Source organism: Drosophila hydei, unplaced genomic scaffold (genome assembly GCF_003285905.1).
Source record: "Drosophila hydei strain 15085-1641.00,03,60 unplaced genomic scaffold, DhydRS2 tig00000296-arrow-arrow-pilon, whole genome shotgun sequence".
NCBI lineage: Eukaryota > Metazoa > Arthropoda > Insecta > Diptera > Drosophilidae > Drosophila > Drosophila hydei.
In genome coordinates, this window is record NW_022045705.1 from 564212 (window position 1) to 586001 (window position 21790).

The window sequence follows — 21790 nt, forward strand, 5'->3', positions numbered from 1 at the left end:
GCGTGGATTGTGACTATTAGTGGCAGGTGGTCAGAGGATAGGTCCAAGGATTCTTCAATGGTCAATTGCCGGTCACAGATGCCTTTGTAGACAGCGAAGTCGATTGCCGAGGGCCTGTGTCCATTAATTGGGTAACGGGTGGGGGCTCCAGTCGCCAATATGCTGAATTGTAAGTTTTGAATCGCCTCAAATATGACTTCTCCGCGACGATTCGCACTATTGCTTCCCCAAAATGGGTGCCATCCATTCCAGTCGCCGCCGATGAGGGTCTTATTCAACCTTTGGCCTAGAACCTGTTCCATGTGATGATCACACAGACCAGTGTTTGGCGGAAGATAAATTGACGCAACTTCGATCGCTCCAATAGACGTAGGCAGGGTGATGGCTGAGACCTGCATTGTTGCGTTGCAAATTGGCAGTAAAGGTGTATGCGGTATTGTTGCTCGTATGAGGATTGAGGATCCACCAAAGCAGTTTGCTCCTTCACCATGAGCCTGATAGTGTTCGTATCCGAAAATTTGTGTAGTGGGGCACTCATGAGTTTCTGTTATTAACATTATATCTATGTTTTCTTGTGAGAGAAACGCAGCCAGTTCCTGAGTCTTGTTTCTCAGGCCATTGGCGTTCCAGATACCCACACGTAAAGCCATTATTTGTAGGCAAGCTTGGTTATGATGGCCATTAAACTGTTTAGCATGGTTGCTTGTTGGGATTGTACTTCTCGCATCGCTTTGAGCTCGGCATTAATTGCGTCAAACTGACGTTGTTGTTGCTGAAGCATTTCAGTGAACAAAGTGTCACTTGTGGTATTCTTATTTGACGGTCCACCTCTAGCGGCCTGTGCGTAAGAAACACCACTAATAGGCGTTGCAAAGCTCGTGGCTTGGGTAATGCTCCGGGGCCTTGTAATTTCGGAAGCAGTACTCGGACCCGTAGACGGTGTTTGTGTGGGACTCCTTTTTTGTGCTGGGGATTGCAATTTGCGCAACCGCTTGTATACTTGGCAGCCCTTATAGTTGGCTGGGTGCTGTAACTCACAGTGCACACAAGTTGGTGCCTGGTCCTTTTCGCGGGTGCAGTCTTTGGATGCGTGTTTCCCGGCGCAACGCACACATCTGGGAGCTTTGTGGCAGTAGCGTTGTGTGTGTCCAAATTCTTGACAGCGATGGCATTGTGTCAGGTCGTTGTATCTTCTTGGCAGTTCCACTGTGCAGCGTTGCCTGCAGACAACTCGAATGTCCAAAATTTCTTTGTTGTTGGGGGCCTGAGCCACGTCAACAAAAAATATATTTAGCGGTGTTTTGTCCATACGGCTCAGTGGGTTGTGCACATTTGTAATTGTGTGGCCTTTGGTTTCCAATTCCTTTTTAATTAGTGTTGTATCAGTGCTGGAGTGAAGCCCTTTGAACACGACTCTATATGGTTTGTCCTCCTTAAGCTGGTAGCAGTGGAACTCCAATTCCAGCTTAGTAAAGTGGTCTATAACTCTGCGATAGTCCTCACTGCATTGGGTTAATACACCTATGTTATTCTTCTTTGGCTTAATTACGTATGATTTAGCATCAATTACTTTATCTATTATCTGTTGAAGTAGGGCCACAGACTTGATGTTTGGACACCATATGGGGGGCGGACGAGGTTTCGGAGTAGTTTGCTGGTCGGTCAATACTGGGGCTTCTGGAGCTACAGGTGATTCGCTGTAGTCTTCATCTTCTTCTACGAGCAGTGAAAATCGATTTTCTGATATTAATGCTGCATTGCTGGTGCTTGGTTCGTCGAAGATGAGCCTTTTCTTGATGGTTTTTGGTGAATTTGGCTGTTTACGTTTCGTGTTTTTGTTGTTAGTGATGCCTTGCACGGAGGCGATATCTATTTTTGAGTTTATTGGCATGATGGAGGCTTGCCTATTTGCCATCACAACGTTAAGCTGGGCTTGCATTTCTGCATTTACCTTTACAGCTGTAGCGAGGTTATTGACATTAGATGTCATCGCGGATTGTGCTTTTGAGTGCAGGCGCACTCGCGCCAAGCGACGAAATTTCGTAAATTGCAATTAAAGCAATTGAGTTACGCGGAAGCAAGCGATAAGAAAACGCTGCGTGTGCGGTTTTTGTTGCTGTTGCGTTGAAGAATGCACCGCAAAGTTCTATTTTTAGAACTCTGCAGCAGTAGAGCTTAAGCGAAGGCTGTTCGAATTCACGTCTTTACAGGTCGAACGACTGATCGCGATTGTGTCTCTCGTTTGTATTCTGTTGTAACGCTACTCATTTGCTTCAGGGACGTCCGTCTATGCGTGGTGGAGCATATGCGCTGGCTAATGATCGACAAATACAAGTGCCTGAACGATATTACGCTGCAGGACCTGCAGGACTTTGCGGGCCTCTTTCCACAACAGCTGTATGTGCAGGGCCTCGTGCAGGGCAACTATACGGAGGAGCAAGCCCATAATGTGATGAACATGTTGTTGGGTCGTCTCGGCTGCAAGTCGATACAGGACCACTATTATGTGGAGGATCGCACGGTGCAATTGCCACAGGGCGCACACTACATACGCTGCCATACGCTGAACGAACAGGACACGAATACTGTGATCACGAACTACTATCAGATCGGGCCAAATAATGTGCGCTTGGAGTGCATTTTGGATCTGTTGATGATGTTCGTTGAGGAGCCGCTGTTCGATCAGTTGCGCACCAAGGAGCAGCTGGGCTATCATGTCGGCGCAACGGTTCGGATGAATTACGGCATTGCCGGCTACTCGATCATGGTCAACTCCCAGGAGACAAACACAACGGCCAGCCATGTGGAGAAGCGTATCGAGGTGTTCCGCAACAATATGCTCCAAATTCTCGAAGATATGTCCCAGGAGGACTACGATCATACGCGCGACTCGCTCATCAAGCTGAAGCAGGTCGCCGATATGGCGCTGGCCACGGAGGTGTCGCGCAACTGGAACGAGATTGTCAACGAGGAGTATATGTTCGATCGTCGTCGGCAACAGATCGATGTGTTGCGCAGCCTGACGAAACGTGAAATAGTCGCCTTCCTGCTGGACAATGAGATCACCAACATGCGCAAGGTGTCCATACAGGTCATTGGCCATCAGCCGGAGAAGACGTCCAAATTGAAGTCAAAGGCGTTGGCCGAAACGGAAGGGGATGCCCAAAGTTCGCTGACCGAGACGACGCCCAGCAGCGAGAATGAAGACGACGATGAGGACGACGATATGGAAAGCAGCGAGGAAGATGAGGATGAACTCTTCGAGGCGCTGGCCAACAAACTGAATGTCGTATTCCTGCCAGAGGAGGGTGACGCCACAACCATTGTCGACATTGCCGATTTCAAGTCCAGTCTGGATCTATATCCCATGACTCTCTTCAACAATGTGAGCGCCGATGTCGAGGATGCCAGCAGCAAGCCAACGCTTATCGAGGATGCGCTAATGAATACGTGAACGCCCACACCTGACAGCAACCAAAAGACCCATCAACGGCAAATACATATTGTCCATAAATATGCATACGCACACATATACATATGAGTATATGCATGTGTGTGTGTGTGTGTGTGCGAGTGTGTTTAGCATATATAGTTTATAAGGATTCATCTGTAACAAAATTACTGCAAAGCGAATGCACTCGTCGTTTTACTAGCAAAATGTAAAGTAAAGTAACACACCTGTGTACACCTACCCATACCATACCGTACCCATACCGTACCATACACACACACTTACATTGACGTTTTACAAGAGAAATATGTAGATCGAAGCATTTGTCCTTTCGCGATGATCGCGTGATTTGTAACTGACGACATTTGAAAGCAAACTAAACTAAATTTACCTTAAACAGCTATTAAACTAAATAAAACAAATAAATTATGCAATATGCACCCACTTCTCTGTATCCCAGCCAATGCATACACACATTCACATATATATTAAGATATATTTAATAGAATATATAGAACTTTATACGTTTTACACATATATATGATTTGTGGCGAGTGGGGCACATACACTCGTTGGTCGTCTCGTCTCTTAGAGTCTCTCAATATATTTACGATCGGCAAATACTATATCTGGTTTATGAGTAACGCTATTAAAGTTGCAATTTTGAATACATATATAGTGGCCGAGACTAAAGCATTAGTAGACATAACTAGCACCATTAAGGATCCTTTACAGATCTCTATTTTGTATATATATAAAGGCTTTGTGTCTTACGAGATCATATCGACTCAGCAGTTCGTTCTGATCAAGAAAATATATACTTTGTGGGCGCTGCCACGCCTCGTTCTGCCTGTTACATGCATTTTGAGAAAACCTTTTTGCTCTGAATTATCATTCTTAATGTGTTCAGGGTACAAAGAACTGATGAGGCTTGTTCTGGATAAAAACAGCTGGATAAATCAATTGTTTGAGCGACCTATATATATGTAATATAGTATTATAAGATACTCTATATATATATAGTTTTATAGTATACAATATTACTGAATAATTGTTAGGCATTAAGTAGAACGACAGCTGTTCGCCCCACTCAATGATCCTGAGTTGTGATGAGGTCAAGCGAGCTTAATCGATTCATAAGACTTGCTCACAAAACCAACAACTGTCGAATGGGAACTAACTGAAGAGCAGGTTTAACAGGAATTAAACTAAATCTGCACAAAATATTTCTTTCGTTTTTTGGGATTTGTCATATAGTCAAAGCTCTATAGGCTTGATATATTCATATACCTCTAAGCTCTAACAGCCCAAATATTTCAGCTAAATTGTATTAGCTTTAACTATTTGGCATGCTACCAGCAGGTGTGGAACTATCATTTTTATGCTTTTAGTTGCCAAAAACAGATCGGATGACGATATATATGAGTATATATAGTATACATATGTACATTTAGCCCTGTCCTTATGACAGACAAAACCAATATACTCGCTTTTCATTGAGTGAACGAGCATAAAAGTGTGCACTGACAAAGGTTTAATAATTATATAGGGATATATATATAGGTATGGTATATGTAAATGATATAGGTATAGGTATAAGGTTCAATTTGCTTAATAATCTCATCCCGCGATCTCTCTCTCTCTTTCTCTGTCTATGTCTCTCATTTGCTGGTATGGGATCAATCATTTATTTGTTCTTTATTTATACACGTAACTTTCTGTGTGTGTGTGTGTGTATTTACATCGATGTATTCGTATGTGAGTGTACATATATATGTATAAGCTTTACAAATATTTGTATTTTCTCTATATAAAGTATATATTATCAAAAATTTGTTTCATTTTTGATTCGTTCAATTTTTGTGCTTGATTAATTTATGATTTGAACAGAGATGCAATCGCCATATTCTAGATATATATTTAGTATTTGTATATACATATATATATATATATATATGGTTTATATAAAAAATCTCGATTGTTTCGTTAGTATGTATGTATGCGTTATATATACATTTACATTGAGCTTTAGTTGGCTCCCTTTTTTTTGTTTTTTACATTTTTGTATACTTAAGCATAAGTAACAATATATAGTCCATAGTTGTTTTTGTTGCTTACGATCGTCGGGTCTGGGTTTAGTATTTGTTCACAACTGAACTTAAGGATAAAGCGAGAATAGTATACATACAGTATTAGAGTACAAAAAGTATAGAATTATCAACAATAGAATAACAAAAAAAAAAATAATTAAAAATAATGTGTATATATAGGTATATATATATATAGTAAAACATATGAACTAAATTAGTTTTTTTTTTGTTTTCTTTAGATATTTTCTTTTGCTTATATACAGATTTCTAGTTGTGTGCAACGGTAAATTTAGGGTATTTTACAGTTTTTGCAGCTCTGTGGTGTCGACTAGGTAGCGCGACTGCAGTATCCTCGGCGTACGCTCGTTGGCATCCTGGAGCAGTCCCTCCTCGTGCTTGGTATTGCCATTGCCATTGGCGCCAAAGATGCGCGAGATAAGCGAGGTATTGGAACGCTTGAAAGCGGCCATTCGTTTGCCGTTCATGATCTCGGGCAGATCGTCAAGGCCGCGATGCAGCGACAACTTGTCAAGTTCCGAATCGGAGCCATAACGTTTGGCACGCTCTGCGGCCAGTTGAGCTTCGTATTCGGAGGTGCGCAACGTCTTGGCCGTTGGCTTGCGATACATTTTGAGGAGCAGCGACGAGCAGACAACGCTCACCGAACTGGCGGCCATGGCCACCGAGGCCATCCAGGGCTGGAGCGTAAAGCCAAAGGGCGCAAACAACCCGCTAGCCAGGGGTATGCCCAGCAGATTGTACATGCTGGCAAATAGGAAATTGTAGCGTATGCGACGCACTGTGCACCGGGACAGGTCTAAGCAGGCAACCACATCCAAGAGATCGTTACGCATCAGCACAATGTCCGCTGCCTCGGCAGCCACATCTGTGCCCGCTGCTATGGTGATGCCCACGTCGGCTTGTGCCAAAGCGGGGCTATCGTTGACACCATCGCCCACCATGGCAACGCGTATGCCACGCTGTTGGATCCGTTGGATTTTCGCTACTTTATGCGAGGGCAGCACTTCCGCATAGACTGTGCGTATGCCCACCTGTAGACGGGAGAATTCAGATTAATATCAGTTCATTGGGGACGAGCGAGCGAGCGACGAGATGCCCTACACATTGCCCAGACCAACGCGTTCACACAGACGGACAAACGGACAGGCAGATGGAATTGACTGGATAGACTGATGGGACACCTCCTTCTGCCGTCACACACTCTTGAACAGTAACTATATCCCGACATACCTCACGAGCAATGCTTGCTGCTGTATTCTTGTTGTCGCCCGTCAGCAGAACCACATCGATGCCCATGCGCTTCAGTGTATAGACCGCCAGGTGAGCCTCCGGCTTGACCATGTCGGCGACAGCAAACATGCAAACCAGCTGGCCATTGAGGGCGCATAGGACGGCCGTGTGCCCTTTGTGCTCCTCGTGCGTCATGCAATCGCTAATCTCCAGTGGCACCTCGATGCAATTACGTTGCATCCATTCGCGATTGCCGATGAGCACATGAATCTCGGGTCCATCGATCAGTGGCTGTTGGTGCTGTTCGAACTGTGGATGCTGCTGGCGCTGTTCCAGATCGAGGGCCCCATCCAAGGCGAGCAGCTGCTGTTCGATGATTTTCTCCTGCAGCTGCAAATAATCGATGCTGGCGCCGTTGTCTACGGCGATTGCAGTGTGTGGATGAGTGCGCCACAGATTCTCATAGTTGATAATTCGCTCCGCATTGCAAGCCTGCCGCAATGCCTGCTCATAGTTGGAGACGGTGGCCTGAATGCCACAGCCGGGCACCGCCTGAAAATTTGAGCTCTTGCCAAAACTATTCTGCACATTTAGCATGTCCTTGGCAAAGTGTACAATGGCTGAGGCAATGGGATGTTCACTGTTCTGCTCCGCAGCGCCAATGATGGTCAAGGCGCGGGCCAGGCTGCACACCTGCGGCGGCACAAACAACGTTACCCGGCTGGTCATCGGAGTGCCATGCGTAATGGTGCCCGTCTTATCAAAGACAACTGTCTTGACCTGCAGAATGAATAAATGTAGAATACTTAACACTTAATAACTATATCACACAAAGTTTGAATTTATGTATAAATATAATTGAAAATTAGAAGAAAGTCCATCTTTCAATTTTCGCTTTTCACAATCTCAACATGGCGGCTACATTTACGCATATACATAACATAACTGTCAATGCGTGCGGCATAAGTCATGTTGGTATTTTCAAAGCAAGTCGACGCTTTAAGCCCCTACGCATAAGGATATGCATGCAAATATGCAAACTTTTTATACGAGCATGGCTAATGCTTTGACTATTTCGCAATGCTGCTCCCTAAGAAGGGGCACACACTAATACATACATAAATTTGAGAGAGCACAGTGAGAGCAAGCACACAAAAATGACATCAAAACGGGATGCCCATTTCAACAGCACATAAATTCCAATGCATAAGGCAAGCAAGTCGACGTTTTGATGTCCTAGGCAAAAGAAATCATGCAAATATGCAACATTTTTCTATAAGCATGACCAATGCCTAGCATTTTGTATTGCTGCTCCTTAAAAAGAGACTGGAATGCTCGGGCACACACAAATTTGAGAGAGAGCAGTAAGAGTAGATACAATAACAAAAATGGTACTAAACGGTAAGGCCGTCTTGCTCGATCGCACTGACTGCGTGCTCGCAGCTCGTTGAGAGCGCAAAAGAGTGAGTGAGGAAAACCGAAATAACGGTGATTATTGCTTGAGTTGGCTCTCTGGCTCTCCCTTAAGCGCTTATTTTGACTTACGTCGCTGCAATACGTAACAATCTGTCTGTTAGGGTTAGGGTTAGGTTAGGTGCTCTCTCTCTCTTTTTCACTTTGTCTTTTGCACTCACCTTGTGGGCATTTTCCAGTGCTGTGGCACCTTTAACCAGCACACCGTTCGTTGCGCCCGTGCCAGTGGCCACCATAACCGCTGTGGGCGTGGCCAGGCCTAAGGCACATGGGCAGGCAATGGCCAACACGCTGAGAGCACACTTGAATGCGTAGCTAATGACAATCGTATTGCGATCCATGTGCATCTTATGCTCCATGGCTACTGGCACCAGATCGGGATTGACAAAGCCGGCTATAATCCATCCGATGAGCGTTATGGTCGATATGGCCACCACAAAGGGCACAAAGTAACCGGCAATGCGATCCGCTAACTGTTGTATGGGAGCCTTCGATGTTTGTGCCTCCTCGACGAGTCGCACAATCTGCGCCAGCGTCGTATTCTCGCCAGTGTGCGTGGCCTCAACGAGAAGCACGCCGTTCCGATTGATGGAGCCGCCAATGACAACGGCGCCCTTGCGCTTAGCCACCGGCATCGACTCGCCCGTGATGAGGGATTCATCGCAGCTCGAATGGCCAAAGAGCACTTTGCCATCGACGGGTACCTTGGCACCGGGTATCACCTTCAGCACATCTCCGCGCTGAACATAGTCTACGGATATTGTCTTCTCACTGATTATATCAAAGTCGGCCGAGATCTCCACGAGCAGCGCATCTGCTGCTTTTAGTGAGAGCAGCTTGGACAGTGCCTCCGATGTCTTGCCCTTGGCTATGTGCTCCAGCCAGCGACCAAGCGAAATGAAGATCAGCAGCATCGGCGGCGTATCGAAGAAGGTAAGAGGCGAGCTATTCTGCTCCATCAGCACTGCTGCTATCACCACAGCCACGGAGTAGACATACGAGATCGTCGTCACCATTGAGATGAGCACATCCATGTTGGTGGTGCCATGTTTGATGGCGCGGTACGATTGCACATAGAAGTGATAGCCGCCAAAGAACTGTACGGGCGTCGACAACAAGAACATGACCAGATTTTCCATGGATAGCCCAGGCACGAGGCAGCACATGTTCGCATGACCCTTGTCGCTCATTTCCAGCATGAAGTAGATCATGGCCACCATGCACGGCCCGCCAAAGATAAGTGAGATGAGGAACGCGTTCCGCCATTTTCTTATCTCCTCCTTGTGTTCCAGATAATTGTGCGCCATCTTGTCTCGTCCGCTGAGGAGCTTGGCCTGAAAGCCAAGCGCCTCGATCGCTTCGCATATGCTTCGCGGACCCGTATCGTCCGTTGTATATCGGAATTTGCCTGAAACACATGTAGATGTGATAACTTATTAGACTACAGTGGTGTCCAGGAAAGTTGTGATACATCATGGGATGCAATGACAACACACAACAGTGGCGTCTCGATAAGTGAGCCTCACTGAATTTGTGTTTAATCTCCTTATAATTTTACAGTGTTATGAACAAATGAACATTTAAATGAACTAGTAAACTTGTTCAGTGATCTATTCAGTTACAATTTCACCGATCACTGCAATACTCAATGAACGATACAGTTCAATTGAACAAATATTTATGCTCAATTCTCGGACGACTCATTATGATTCGTTCTACTGTATGTGTCATTAATTAAGTACTTAATTAAATTAACTATTGATCAAACTGAACAATTGCATTGATTCAACCCAATGAACTAGAATTCAGCACTAGAGGGAAAGCTGCAACCAGACACGTTTCCACCTAGTCAACAACTTCTACATTGAGCTGCAAGTGAAAGCTCATGGATACGTGCAAAAACTAGTTCCAATTGACTGCCTGAAGTCACGTAAAAATCAAGTCTAAAATATTTCCTTTTATATATTTAATATATTAAATCGAGTTATATATATATATATACTATATTCATCTAAAGGCACTGATACTGTAAATTAGGCAACATATTGCCCTAGGTGTGCTTCAGTAAATATTTATGCAGACGTATCAGATTAGATTAGAATGTTAGAATACAAAAAACTAATAAAACTAGCTCAATAAAAAACAACTGTTTCCAACTGTAACTACAGCGTGGATTATGAAATTATAACTAACAAGCTTATATAACATCGAGTGTTAGCACTTTTTTGACCAGGTCTGCAAAAAGTGATGTTTAAAAGTATTTAACTGTTTTTTAGCAAATAGTTTTCTTTTATTTTTTTACTATTATAATTTTGTATTGCTTTTAACTAAAACATTGATGTTTATTTAGAATTAAATAGGTATCAACACTTTTTTGGCCTTGCCTGTGAGTGAAGTCGCTAAAGTGCGCTCCAATTGGAATTGAAATTTGAATTGGAGTGCAAAAAGTATTTAGCTTGATTTTTTTTCTTTCTAACACTAAGATTTTGTTATTATTATTAACCGGTTCCAGTGCCCGGATTTGATTGCCAACTGAAGCTTAGACAACCAGCTTCGATCAAACGCGCCTCACCCCTCGCTTGCGATATCTCTCTCTCTCTCAGTCTCTCTCTGTTTCTCTGTGCTACATATGCATATGTGTGTGTACATATCATTAATCACTTGAACAGTGACTAAAATTTCAATGCATTCACTTTTGCGTGCGTGTGTGTGTGTCTGTATAGGCCAGCATGGGCTGTTGAACTTGGCGACGGGCTATTCCAGACGCAGACAAAGCTGACAAAGCTCCAAAAGTTCTGTTAGTTTATTTAAAATATTTATTTAGTTTATTTAGTATTTTTTGTGTTGTTTTTTTTATTGGGATTGTCGCAATTTAGGGCAATTGTTGGTGTAAGTTAATGTGAGATAAAGTGTAGATAAGATACGAGAGAATTTTCTAATTGTAGCTGTAGTAGTGGGCTTTAATTGTGTTGAAGGGGGGCATGTTTAACATGTTGAAAATTGGAAGTTTTAAGCGCATGACTTGAGACATTTCTAATATTTAGTTAAAGATATGCAATTGAATAGATAATTAGTCGGCTTGCTTAGCACACTTAAGCAGTACAGTTAAGAAAAACGAAAAAACCAGTACTTTTATTTGCATTTGTAAAGTTTTAAAAGAAAATTCCCCTATACAGACTCTCTGAATCATGGCAGATAAGTAAGTATTTCACCAGCCATGCGGGGAGAGTCATGTAATTAGAAAGAACATGGGAGAGAGAGAGAGAGAGAGAGGATGGAAGTGTTAGTATTGCAGGGGCTTTACAGCATGTATGTGTGCATACGTGCTCATGTCCACAGAGCGTATGTATGCATGTATGCACGTATGCATAAATGTATACATGTGCAAATGCATATGTATACAAATCACAGTATGCATTGTCAAATCGTGTGCAAAACTGACTATGCACGCTTTGCTGCATATTCTGTGATCATATTTTCAAGCTTTTAAACTCGATATGAGTTTGTGACTATCAATAACAATGAAATTTTCAGCATAAATGTAGACTTGCCTTAAGCTAACTGAACATTAATTTAATTGATTACATTAGCACTTGATATAGCAGGGTATTAGATAAGTCGCCCACGTGCTTGGCCACGTAATTAGCAAAAGCGTGTGCAAAAAATACTATATATAGGAGTTGAGTGAAGGCATCATTTTTTTTTTTTTTTTTTTTTTTTTTTTTTTTTTTCGTTTTTATTTCTTTATTTTGTTGCAGCTTATTGTCTTAGACTCTATAGCGCATTTAGCTCTAAACCTTAACTAATGGGAGGGCAGATATGCCAATTATTCTGCACTTGTAGCTACTATCTTAATTAGTTCTAATATTGTCTAGAGGATGCAATCTCTTCAGTCTTCGCCTATTGTTGTTTATAGCCAGGTTGCTTGCGAGATGGTTAGGATGCGCTGCAAGTCTGTCCGCGTATCTTGAACTGTGTCGCCCAATGAGTTCAGCAACTGTGGGAATTGCTAAATCCCTATGTAAGACTGAGTTTCTTACAAACCAGCTGGCTCCAGTCCATCTGCGTAGTGCTTTATTCTGCAGGGTCTGAATTTTGTTCCTTGTAGTCTTCGCCGAGGAGCCCCATAGAGAGATACCATATACGAAGGTTGGGACAACTATTGCCTTGTAGATGGCGGCCTTGCTGCTGTAAGACAACTTGCTTGAAGCTCTCAGCATCCAGTCGAGGGTTTTTAGCTTGCTTTTGCATTTTGAGGTTACTTGACTTATGTGCGCTTTAAAAGTCAGCCTTCTGTCAAGAGTGATACCAAGGTACTTTACTTTTGAGGCTTTGGGAATAGTGGGCCCCAATGCAACGCTTGGGCAATCTCCTCTTCTAGTGGCGAAGGTAGTATGTACAGACTTTTGTGCATTAATGGTGATACACCACCGTTTTGCCCAGCGTCCGAAAGAGTCCAGATATTTTTGTAGTGAGTCTGAAGCTTCTTGCGCAGATACGTGACGTGATAAGATGGCGGTGTCATCTGCATAGGTCGCTATGAGTACTGCATCTGTACTTCCTATATTTGGCTCGGGAGTTGGCATATCTCCTGTGAATAAAGTATAAAGTGTTGGGCCTAGAACACTACCCTGTGGTACTCCAGCCATAATTGGTCTAGTCAAGGATACTGTTTGCCCCCTTGACACTTGGAAGGTTCTTCCAATAAGGTATGAGGATAGCAACGCGAAAAATGGGGCTGGAAGGGTGGTCCTCACTTTCTGCAGCAGTCCCAGGTGCCAAACTCGATCAAACGCCTGTTTGATGTCTAAAAAGACGGCAGAGCAGTACATCTTTTCTTCAAAGGCTCCAAGGATATGGTGCACAACTCTGTGAACCTGTTCCGGTGTTCCATGCTGTCTCCTGAAGCCAAACTGATGGTTTGGAATGGCCTCCTGGCGTCCCAGATGTGTCAGTACTCGTTCCAGAAATATTCTTTCGAATATTTTGGAGAGTACTGGCAACAGGCTAATTGGTCTGTACGACTCAATTTCTCCCACGGGTTTGCCAGGCTTAGGAATCATCACAATCACGGCGCGCTTCCAGCAGGCTGGAAAGTGCCGGATGCGGAGCATGGCGTTGTACACCATAGTTATGTAGTCTATGGTGGAGTCAGGCAGTGCTCTAAGGACTCTGCCGTTTATTAGATCATATCCAGGGGATTTTTTTGCCTTCACTCTTCTGATGTGTTCAAGAACCTCTTCTTTTGTACATCCAGTTATCTGGTCTTCAGCTGGGAGGGGCGAGAGAACGATGTCTTCTGTTGCTTCGATTTCTGAGGCCTCTGCGGTAATCACCGGCGTGAATTGGTCTTGAAGGTGGTTTGCAAAAGCCTCAGCTTGAGCTTCGTCTCCAATGTGCCAGGAACCAGAAATGCTCCGAATGGGATGACGTCGTATTGGCTGCCGTTTGAGCTTTCTTGTAAATTTCCATAATTGAAACTCTGCGTCAGTGGGCGATTCAGCTCGTACCAGCGCATCGCTGATACACCTCTTTTGAAGCAGGGCGAGAGCAGCTTTAAGATGCCTCGTGGCTTCGTTGTACATGGATTTGGCATCAGGCGTGCGTAATCTTAACCAGCGTCTCCTGGCCCATCTTTTGTGTATTAGTAGGTGTTGGGCCTCCAAGGTGAGGGGGATGTTGTACGGAGACTGTTGTCTTGTTTGGCAAGATGGTGGGGCGGCTTGGTGCGCAGCTTTGACTATTTCTTCCTGCAGTTTGTTTGCTGCGTAGTCCACGTCTTCAGGAGTGTTAAGTTCCATTTCTATGTGCAAAGAGTAATGGAGCTCGCGCCTAAAGACTCCTAAATCTGATCCTGCTGGCAGTAGTTGTTTCCTAATGGGCAAGGGCTGTGGCTGCGCGTGGATTGTGACTATTAGTGGCAGGTGGTCAGAGGATAGGTCCAAGGATTCTTCAATGGTCAATTGCCGGTCACAGATGCCTTTGTAGACAGCGAAGTCGATTGCCGAGGGCCTGTGTCCATTAATTGGGTAACGGGTGGGGGCTCCAGTCGCCAATATGCTGAATTGTAAGTTTTGAATCGCCTCAAATATGACTTCTCCGCGACGATTCGCACTATTGCTTCCCCAAAATGGGTGCCATCCATTCCAGTCGCCGCCGATGAGGGTCTTATTCAACCTTTGGCCTAGAACCTGTTCCATGTGATGATCACACAGACCAGTGTTTGGCGGAAGATAAATTGACGCAACTTCGATCGCTCCAATAGACGTAGGCAGGGTGATGGCTGAGACCTGCATTGTTGCGTTGCAAATTGGCAGTAAAGGTGTATGCGGTATTGTTGCTCGTATGAGGATTGAGGATCCACCAAAGCAGTTTGCTCCTTCACCATGAGCCTGATAGTGTTCGTATCCGAAAATTTGTGTAGTGGGGCACTCATGAGTTTCTGTTATTAACATTATATCTATGTTTTCTTGTGAGAGAAACGCAGCCAGTTCCTGAGTCTTGTTTCTCAGGCCATTGGCGTTCCAGATACCCACACGTAAAGCCATTATTTGTAGGCAAGCTTGGTTATGATGGCCATTAAACTGTTTAGCATGGTTGCTTGTTGGGATTGTACTTCTCGCATCGCTTTGAGCTCGGCATTAATTGCGTCAAACTGACGTTGTTGTTGCTGAAGCATTTCAGTGAACAAAGTGTCACTTGTGGTATTCTTATTTGACGGTCCACCTCTAGCGGCCTGTGCGTAAGAAACACCACTAATAGGCGTTGCAAAGCTCGTGGCTTGGGTAATGCTCCGGGGCCTTGTAATTTCGGAAGCAGTACTCGGACCCGTAGACGGTGTTTGTGTGGGACTCCTTTTTTGTGCTGGGGATTGCAATTTGCGCAACCGCTTGTATACTTGGCAGCCCTTATAGTTGGCTGGGTGCTGTAACTCACAGTGCACACAAGTTGGTGCCTGGTCCTTTTCGCGGGTGCAGTCTTTGGATGCGTGTTTCCCGGCGCAACGCACACATCTGGGAGCTTTGTGGCAGTAGCGTTGTGTGTGTCCAAATTCTTGACAGCGATGGCATTGTGTCAGGTCGTTGTATCTTCTTGGCAGTTCCACTGTGCAGCGTTGCCTGCAGACAACTCGAATGTCCAAAATTTCTTTGTTGTTGGGGGCCTGAGCCACGTCAACAAAAAATATATTTAGCGGTGTTTTGTCCATACGGCTCAGTGGGTTGTGCACATTTGTAATTGTGTGGCCTTTGGTTTCCAATTCCTTTTTAATTAGTGTTGTATCAGTGCTGGAGTGAAGCCCTTTGAACACGACTCTATATGGTTTGTCCTCCTTAAGCTGGTAGCAGTGGAACTCCAATTCCAGCTTAGTAAAGTGGTCTATAACTCTGCGATAGTCCTCACTGCATTGGGTTAATACACCTATGTTATTCTTCTTTGGCTTAATTACGTATGATTTAGCATCAATTACTTTATCTATTATCTGTTGAAGTAGGGCCACAGACTTGATGTTTGGACACCATATGGGGGGCGGACGAGGTTTCGGAGTAGTTTGCTGGTCGGTCAATACTGGGGCTTCTGGAGCTACAGGTGATTCGCTGTAGTCTTCATCTTCTTCTACGAGCAGTGAAAATCGATTTTCTGATATTAATGCTGCATTGCTGGTGCTTGGTTCGTCGAAGATGAGCCTTTTCTTGATGGTTTTTGGTGAATTTGGCTGTTTACGTTTCGTGTTTTTGTTGTTAGTGATGCCTTGCACGGAGGCGATATCTATTTTTGAGTTTATTGGCATGATGGAGGCTTGCCTATTTGCCATCACAACGTTAAGCTGGGCTTGCATTTCTGCATTTACCTTTACAGCTGTAGCGAGGTTATTGACATTAGATGTCATCGCGGATTGTGCTTTTGAGTGCAGGCGCACTCGCGCCAAGCGACGAAATTTCGTAAATTGCAATTAAAGCAATTGAGTTACGCGGAAGCAAGCGATAAGAAAACGCTGCGTGTGCGGTTTTTGTTGCTGTTGCGTTGAAGAATGCACCGCAAAGTTCTATTTTTAGAACTCTGCAGCAGTAGAGCTTAAGCGAAGGCTGTTCGAATTCACGTCTTTACAGGTCGAACGACTGATCGCGATTGAAGGCATCATCAGTAGGGATTAGCATAACATCCGCTCATGTTCGAATTTCAATGCTAATTATCAGCAAAGCGAAGTGCGACGATCGATTGATTGAAGCCAATCGATCGAAACGCTGCTCTGCCACACAAAGCAGTCCAAGATAATCAACATTGAGTGTATGCGTGCGTGTATATGTGTGTGTGTACACACATCTCTGACAGCCACAATTACAAGCGCTGCAATCTCGCTTTGCTCTCCTCGCGATCCTCTTCCTCGCCCTCTCACTAAACATTATTTAATTTTTTTTTTTTTTTTTTTTTTTTTCGTTTGCATGCTTGCTTAGATTGTCCCGTTCATTGTACCGTTTGTTTTTGTTGTGCTACTCTTGCTGCTGCTGCTGTTATTGTTGTTGCATCTTATCGCTTCGATTCGTTTTCATTTTTAGAATATTTCCCATTGTTGTAATCGCTGCTGTTGTTGTTGCCCCGTTGGGCTTGGGGCCCCGTACGCGTCACTTATCTGATAAGCATCGATCGAACGGTAGGCAAAACATATGTTTCTACAACTTTACCGTAAGTCACAAATTTTGTTCTACTTTTTTTTGTAGCTTCCCAAGTTGTTTGGCAAAAACACAATCACAAAAACTTGTAGATAGTAGTGCAATTTATCTAGAAACTTGAAATTTTTTGCAGTTGTTTAACAAAGTTTTTTGATTAAACCAGAAAAAGTTCTGCACCGACAAATTAGCTGTAAACACACATGCTAATGAGTTTGGTTCTCTCTCCCTTTGCTCTACTTCTGTTTAACACAGATCGACCTTCATGCTGTGACTCTTATATCATTCAAGTATGATTAGAATAGAAAAAAGTGACACCCCCATTGCCAATTTTTTGTATACATAATTTGATTTCCATATAAGTTGAAGTGATATATGTACGTAAAACGAGCATGCTACACATATAATAAATGTACCATATGAATATGTATGTACATAGATATGTATATGGAAAGCATACTCGTTTTACGTACATACATATTTCGAACTTTACAAATATGTATATGATTTCAATCTGCAATATGCAACTCTTATATCAAGCTATCCATATCAATATCGCAAAACAAGCTCTTCGCATAAATTGATTTACTTATATCGCTAGGAGGATCGCTTTTCCGACTAGTACTTTTTTCTGCTAATGCCAAAATGAAAGTGTGCACAATTTCACAGCTGGCAGTTCGCTGGCTTAGCGATAAAAAAGAAAATGGAAACCAGTTAAATTGCATTTTTCGTAGAGGGCAGACAAACGAACAACAACAAGTCGCATACCGGCATGGCAACAACAAGAATCGATTACTTCAACGGTTAGTCGTGTAAGTACTTAAACTAGTGACGGCAGCTAGTTCGATATGCAATAACATATGTCAACAAGTCGCGGAATGTCATTAGCATGATAACAATATTTTCTGAAGCTAAAATATCACAAAAAGTGAAATACTTAATATATATTATTTATTATCGTTTTTAATTTATAATTTAATATATTTTGCAATTATATTATATAAATATATATATATATTTTTATAGTTTTTTATGGGCATCCAGCCAGAGTCACGCGTTCATCTTTAATGCATCGCATGGCTCTTGCATAATTTTATAAGCATAAAATATGTATGTATGTATACACACATATATTTCCCATTCAAGTCTGCAAAATACAAAGAAAGCAACAACGAATTGAAGGTAAATGTGAACGTTGCGCATGCGCAGCGAACCAACAGTCTAAAGAGTGGCTAACAAAAACAAAGCCAAAACAAAAAAAAATAAAATAAGCACAGACACACACGAACAGATCGAGCGAGAGTGTCAGAGAGAAATAGAGAGAGAGGGGAAGAGAAAGGAGAAGTGCTGCTACCGTGAAATAGGGCGAGGCTCTTTCACTTTCAGCTTAAACTGATTTACAATGAAAATTTTTTTGTGGCTTAAAGCTGTAGCTGAAGGCTTTAGAAACCGTTATAGCAATTGTAGCCATTGCTACAAGTTTATTAATGTAACTGTATGTATAAGTGCGCGTGTGTGTATCATAGCTGTAGTTGTATCTGTTGTGCTCGCATATAGCTGCCTGTCCGTATCAGTGTCTGTATATGTATATGTGTGTGTAGGTAGATGTGTATGCATATGTATCTGAAACGCAGCGAAAACAATCGAGTGCATACAAAGCAAATGCGCCCTCGTTTTAAGTATCTAAATCTATATATACCTATATATATATATATATATATATATATATATATGCATATATATCTAAGGTAGCTCGGTGATTCACAAATGTGTACTGGCAATGACTCCTTGTAATTAGCTATACGTAAAAACTTAATTGGGGTTTCTCCGTTATACAATTTGAAAAGGTTTTCCAATTTCCTTGTCAAAGCTAGAAATGGGCATCTAGAGTTGCAGTTGTATAAATCATATATACTCCATGACTAGCTTCTATCTTATTACTAATCGTAGCTTTCTAATGCTATTTGATATAATATGGACTCACGAGGTGTGCCCAAAGAGCAACGCGACTTATTTTGCGATACTTCGGCACACAGTTCCAAGACCTAACGAACCTATCACAAACTAATTTCAATAAGAAAGTGCCAACACTCTTTTCATATCTGTTCAGCTCAGACCCCTAGTCGTGATGCGATATACGTATATACTATATGACATATATATATACACGTATATAGTTCAGATAATCTGTATTTGAGAACTAAGTACACATTCGCATTTAATCACAAATTGTTGTTTCTTTTTTGCTTTGTTTGTTCTTGTGAGCATTGCCCTGGTTGGAGTGCTTATCAAGCATAGGCCCTCACGCCCTCTATATAGTACATATACTATAGCATAGACAGCCGAAAGTTTCGTATCACAGCTCCCTTACGGCGGAGTTCTATATAAATTGGAACAAATCAGAGACTGGTGGCGTATATTGACACGTGATGTCACTCATACGTTCAACAGGTGTACGAATCAGTCCCGCTCTTCTTTATATTCTATATCCACATATATATCAAGCAGTGGGTATTACGACACTCGTGGACAGAAGTGACTAAATATACGAGCATATGGCACAAGTGCAATTGCTATTGTTTCCAATTGATGTTTATATAAAAAGCAAATATTGATACGTTTAAGGCCTGAGGAAACTGAAGCATATGCAATTCCAAAGGCATTATGCAACACTGGCAATAAAGGTAGCACCTTGAACCAGATGCTTCAACTTCCAGGCTTCAAAGGGAAAAACTGTATGCCTCTATGCAAGACTAGTTCTGGAACTGGAACTAGTTATGAGCACTACCTAAGCTCAAATTTGTGTGTTTACTTAAAAGGTCTTCAGGTAAAATAAGCTCTGTTAACTAAAGAACTAAGCTACACAACTTATTAAACAAATCTTGAGAAAGTTAGAAAGAAAAGAAAATTCAATTAAATTCTATAATATATATATACAGTTAAACAATGATTGTTTCTAGCTATACCTTGAGCTTATTGATGTTTTTCATTGAAATCGTAAACAATGCGAAGCTTGGAACTAGTTCAGTGAAATGAGCTAATTAATGGTGAGTCATTAAAAATAGATTTCCAAAATTTTAATTAATATTATCAATTCTTTATCTTGCGATTTGAATGTTTTTGACTGGAACTAGTTCCAGGCGTGAGCTATGCCACTCTGCAGACGACTAAAAAGCTGACTAAATTGAGCTTATGATCGCGATTTGAGTTTGCATTGAGTGCTACAGGGTATCTGGTGGTCGGGCAACAGAAAACTTACCGCGTTTTGTCAGCAATGTGACCGAGGCAGCCGTCACGCCGCGCAGCTTGAGCACGTGACTCTCGATCTTGTGGACACAGGAAGCGCAGGTCATGCCCGATATTTCCAGCTCCACCTCGGCCTCACCGTTGTCGGGCTCATTGATGAGCTCGGTGGGAAAGCCGAGTTCGGTTATTGATTTGGCAATGTTTTCGGCTGTTAAAACATTTGCATTGTATTTGACCTCCGCCTTGGCAGCCAGCAGAGCAACAAGTATCGTATCCAAGCCGTAAATCTTGCGGCAATGCTTCTCAATGGCCGCCACGCAGCTGGCACAGGTCATGCCACGAATGTGGAGGAAGCATTTGGTCAACAGCTCCTGTTCGATGGGCAACTGCACCTGGCTGGCGGCTGTGCCATTGGCCACCTGTTGCTTGATGGGCGATTGTCTGGGCGTCGTTGTCGCCGTTCCACCGGCCACGCTCGCCTCAAAGCCCATATCATCGATCACCTCGGCGATTTGGGCCGCCGTCAACTGCTGTGGATCGTACTCGACGCGTGCGCACTTCTCCTCCAGCTGCACCTGGATGCGATGCACGCCGGGCTGGCCGGACATGTGTGACTCAATGTTGCGCACACACGACTGACAGGTCATGCCCAGGATGCGTATGTGCGCGCTGGCGCTAGCCGGACTCACGTCTGGCTCATAGCTGCAGTCGAAGCCCATGTCGTCGATGGTATTGGCAATGCGTTCGGCGTCCATTTGACTAGGCTCATAGTCGAAATAGCCAGCGCTCTCTTCGAGTTGGACGCGTGCCTTGAGCACACCAGGCAGCTGACCCACCTGTGTTTCAATATTACGCACGCACGATCCACAGGTCATGCCCACAATGGGCAGGCGAACAGTGGCCATGGCCACTTGTTGTTGTTGCTGCTGCTGCTGCTGATGTTGTTGACTGTCTGAATCTGGTGTTGGCGCCCTTTTGGTCAGCTGTTCGATTGGATTTTGCGCATTTTTCGCATTCGCACTTTGTTTGTCGTTCATTTCCTTTCTTCTCTTTTTATTCTATTTCAAATATTTCAAATTTGCATTTCACTGACCCGATTCCGATTCGATTTGATGTTTGGCTGATATTGGTTGGTCTAATTGAACTCTTTTACAATTTACAATCGCATGTGTGTGTATGTGTGTGTGTGTGTTGGTGTTGGTGTTGGTGTGTGTTTAAAAAAGCGTTATAGAAAAGCCGAAAATATCTATGTGCGCGTGTGTACGTGCGTATGCGAAACTTGTCTAATTGCAACACAATAATAATTTGTTTTCGTCTTTTTGCGTTCAATTCCGCTCGACCACTTCGACGCGAGCTCGTTGCAAGACTGATGGCTAATAGCCTTTATTAGGCGCTCATATCCAGTTTTATGACTAACTCCACATCTACATCCACAGATCGGCTTACTTCAAAATTTTGTCAAAAATTCTTTTTTTTTCGCACGAAACGAATATTTATTATTTTAATTAATGCGCACAGCTGCTCGACATTGTGTACCGTGTGCCAATGGGAACTACTTAATCATCTTGGTAATTCATCGTAACATCGATTCGTGCACATATTTTTCGACTATC

At 43.2% G+C, this 21790-nt stretch overlaps 2 protein-coding genes across 2 annotated transcripts; one reads left to right on the forward strand and one right to left on the reverse strand.

The window, feature by feature from the left end:
• Positions 1-2280: 2280 nt before the first annotated feature.
• On the forward strand, positions 2281-3937 carry LOC115483037 (nardilysin-like). The gene has a single exon (XM_030223831.1). It carries the CDS (start codon positions 2306-2308, stop codon positions 3452-3454), a length of 1149 nt encoding a protein of 382 aa, XP_030079691.1. The 5' UTR covers positions 2281-2305; the 3' UTR covers positions 3455-3937.
• A 1837-nt stretch (positions 3938-5774) lies between these two features.
• Positions 5775-21744, reverse strand: LOC111592207 (copper-transporting ATPase 1). Its single transcript, XM_023304280.2, has 4 exons — positions 20191-21744; positions 8427-9673; positions 6793-7572; positions 5775-6593 (listed from the first exon to the last, which is right to left on the reverse strand). Exons 1-4 carry the CDS (start codon positions 21212-21214, stop codon positions 5841-5843), a joined length of 3804 nt encoding a protein of 1267 aa, XP_023160048.2. The 5' UTR covers positions 21215-21744; the 3' UTR covers positions 5775-5840.
• Positions 21745-21790: the final 46 nt, after the last annotated feature.

What these genes read in the sequence shown, in the direction of transcription:
- LOC111592207 (XM_023304280.2), bottom strand. Translation starts at nt 21,214, where the DNA reads ATGAACGACAAACAAAGTGCGAATGCGAAAAATGCGCAAAATCCAATC. An exon ending in CACTGGAAAATGCCCACAAG is followed by an intron (nt 7,573 to 8,426) that starts GTGAGTGCAAAA and finishes TTCATTCTGCAG; the next exon opens with GTCAAGACAGTTGTCTTTGA. An exon ending in CAGCAAGCATTGCTCGTGAG is followed by an intron (nt 6,594 to 6,792) that starts GTATGTCGGGAT and finishes TCCCGTCTACAG; the next exon opens with GTGGGCATACGCACAGTCTA.
- LOC115483037 (XM_030223831.1), top strand. Translation starts at nt 2,306, where the DNA reads ATGCGCTGGCTAATGATCGACAAATACAAGTGCCTGAACGATATTACG.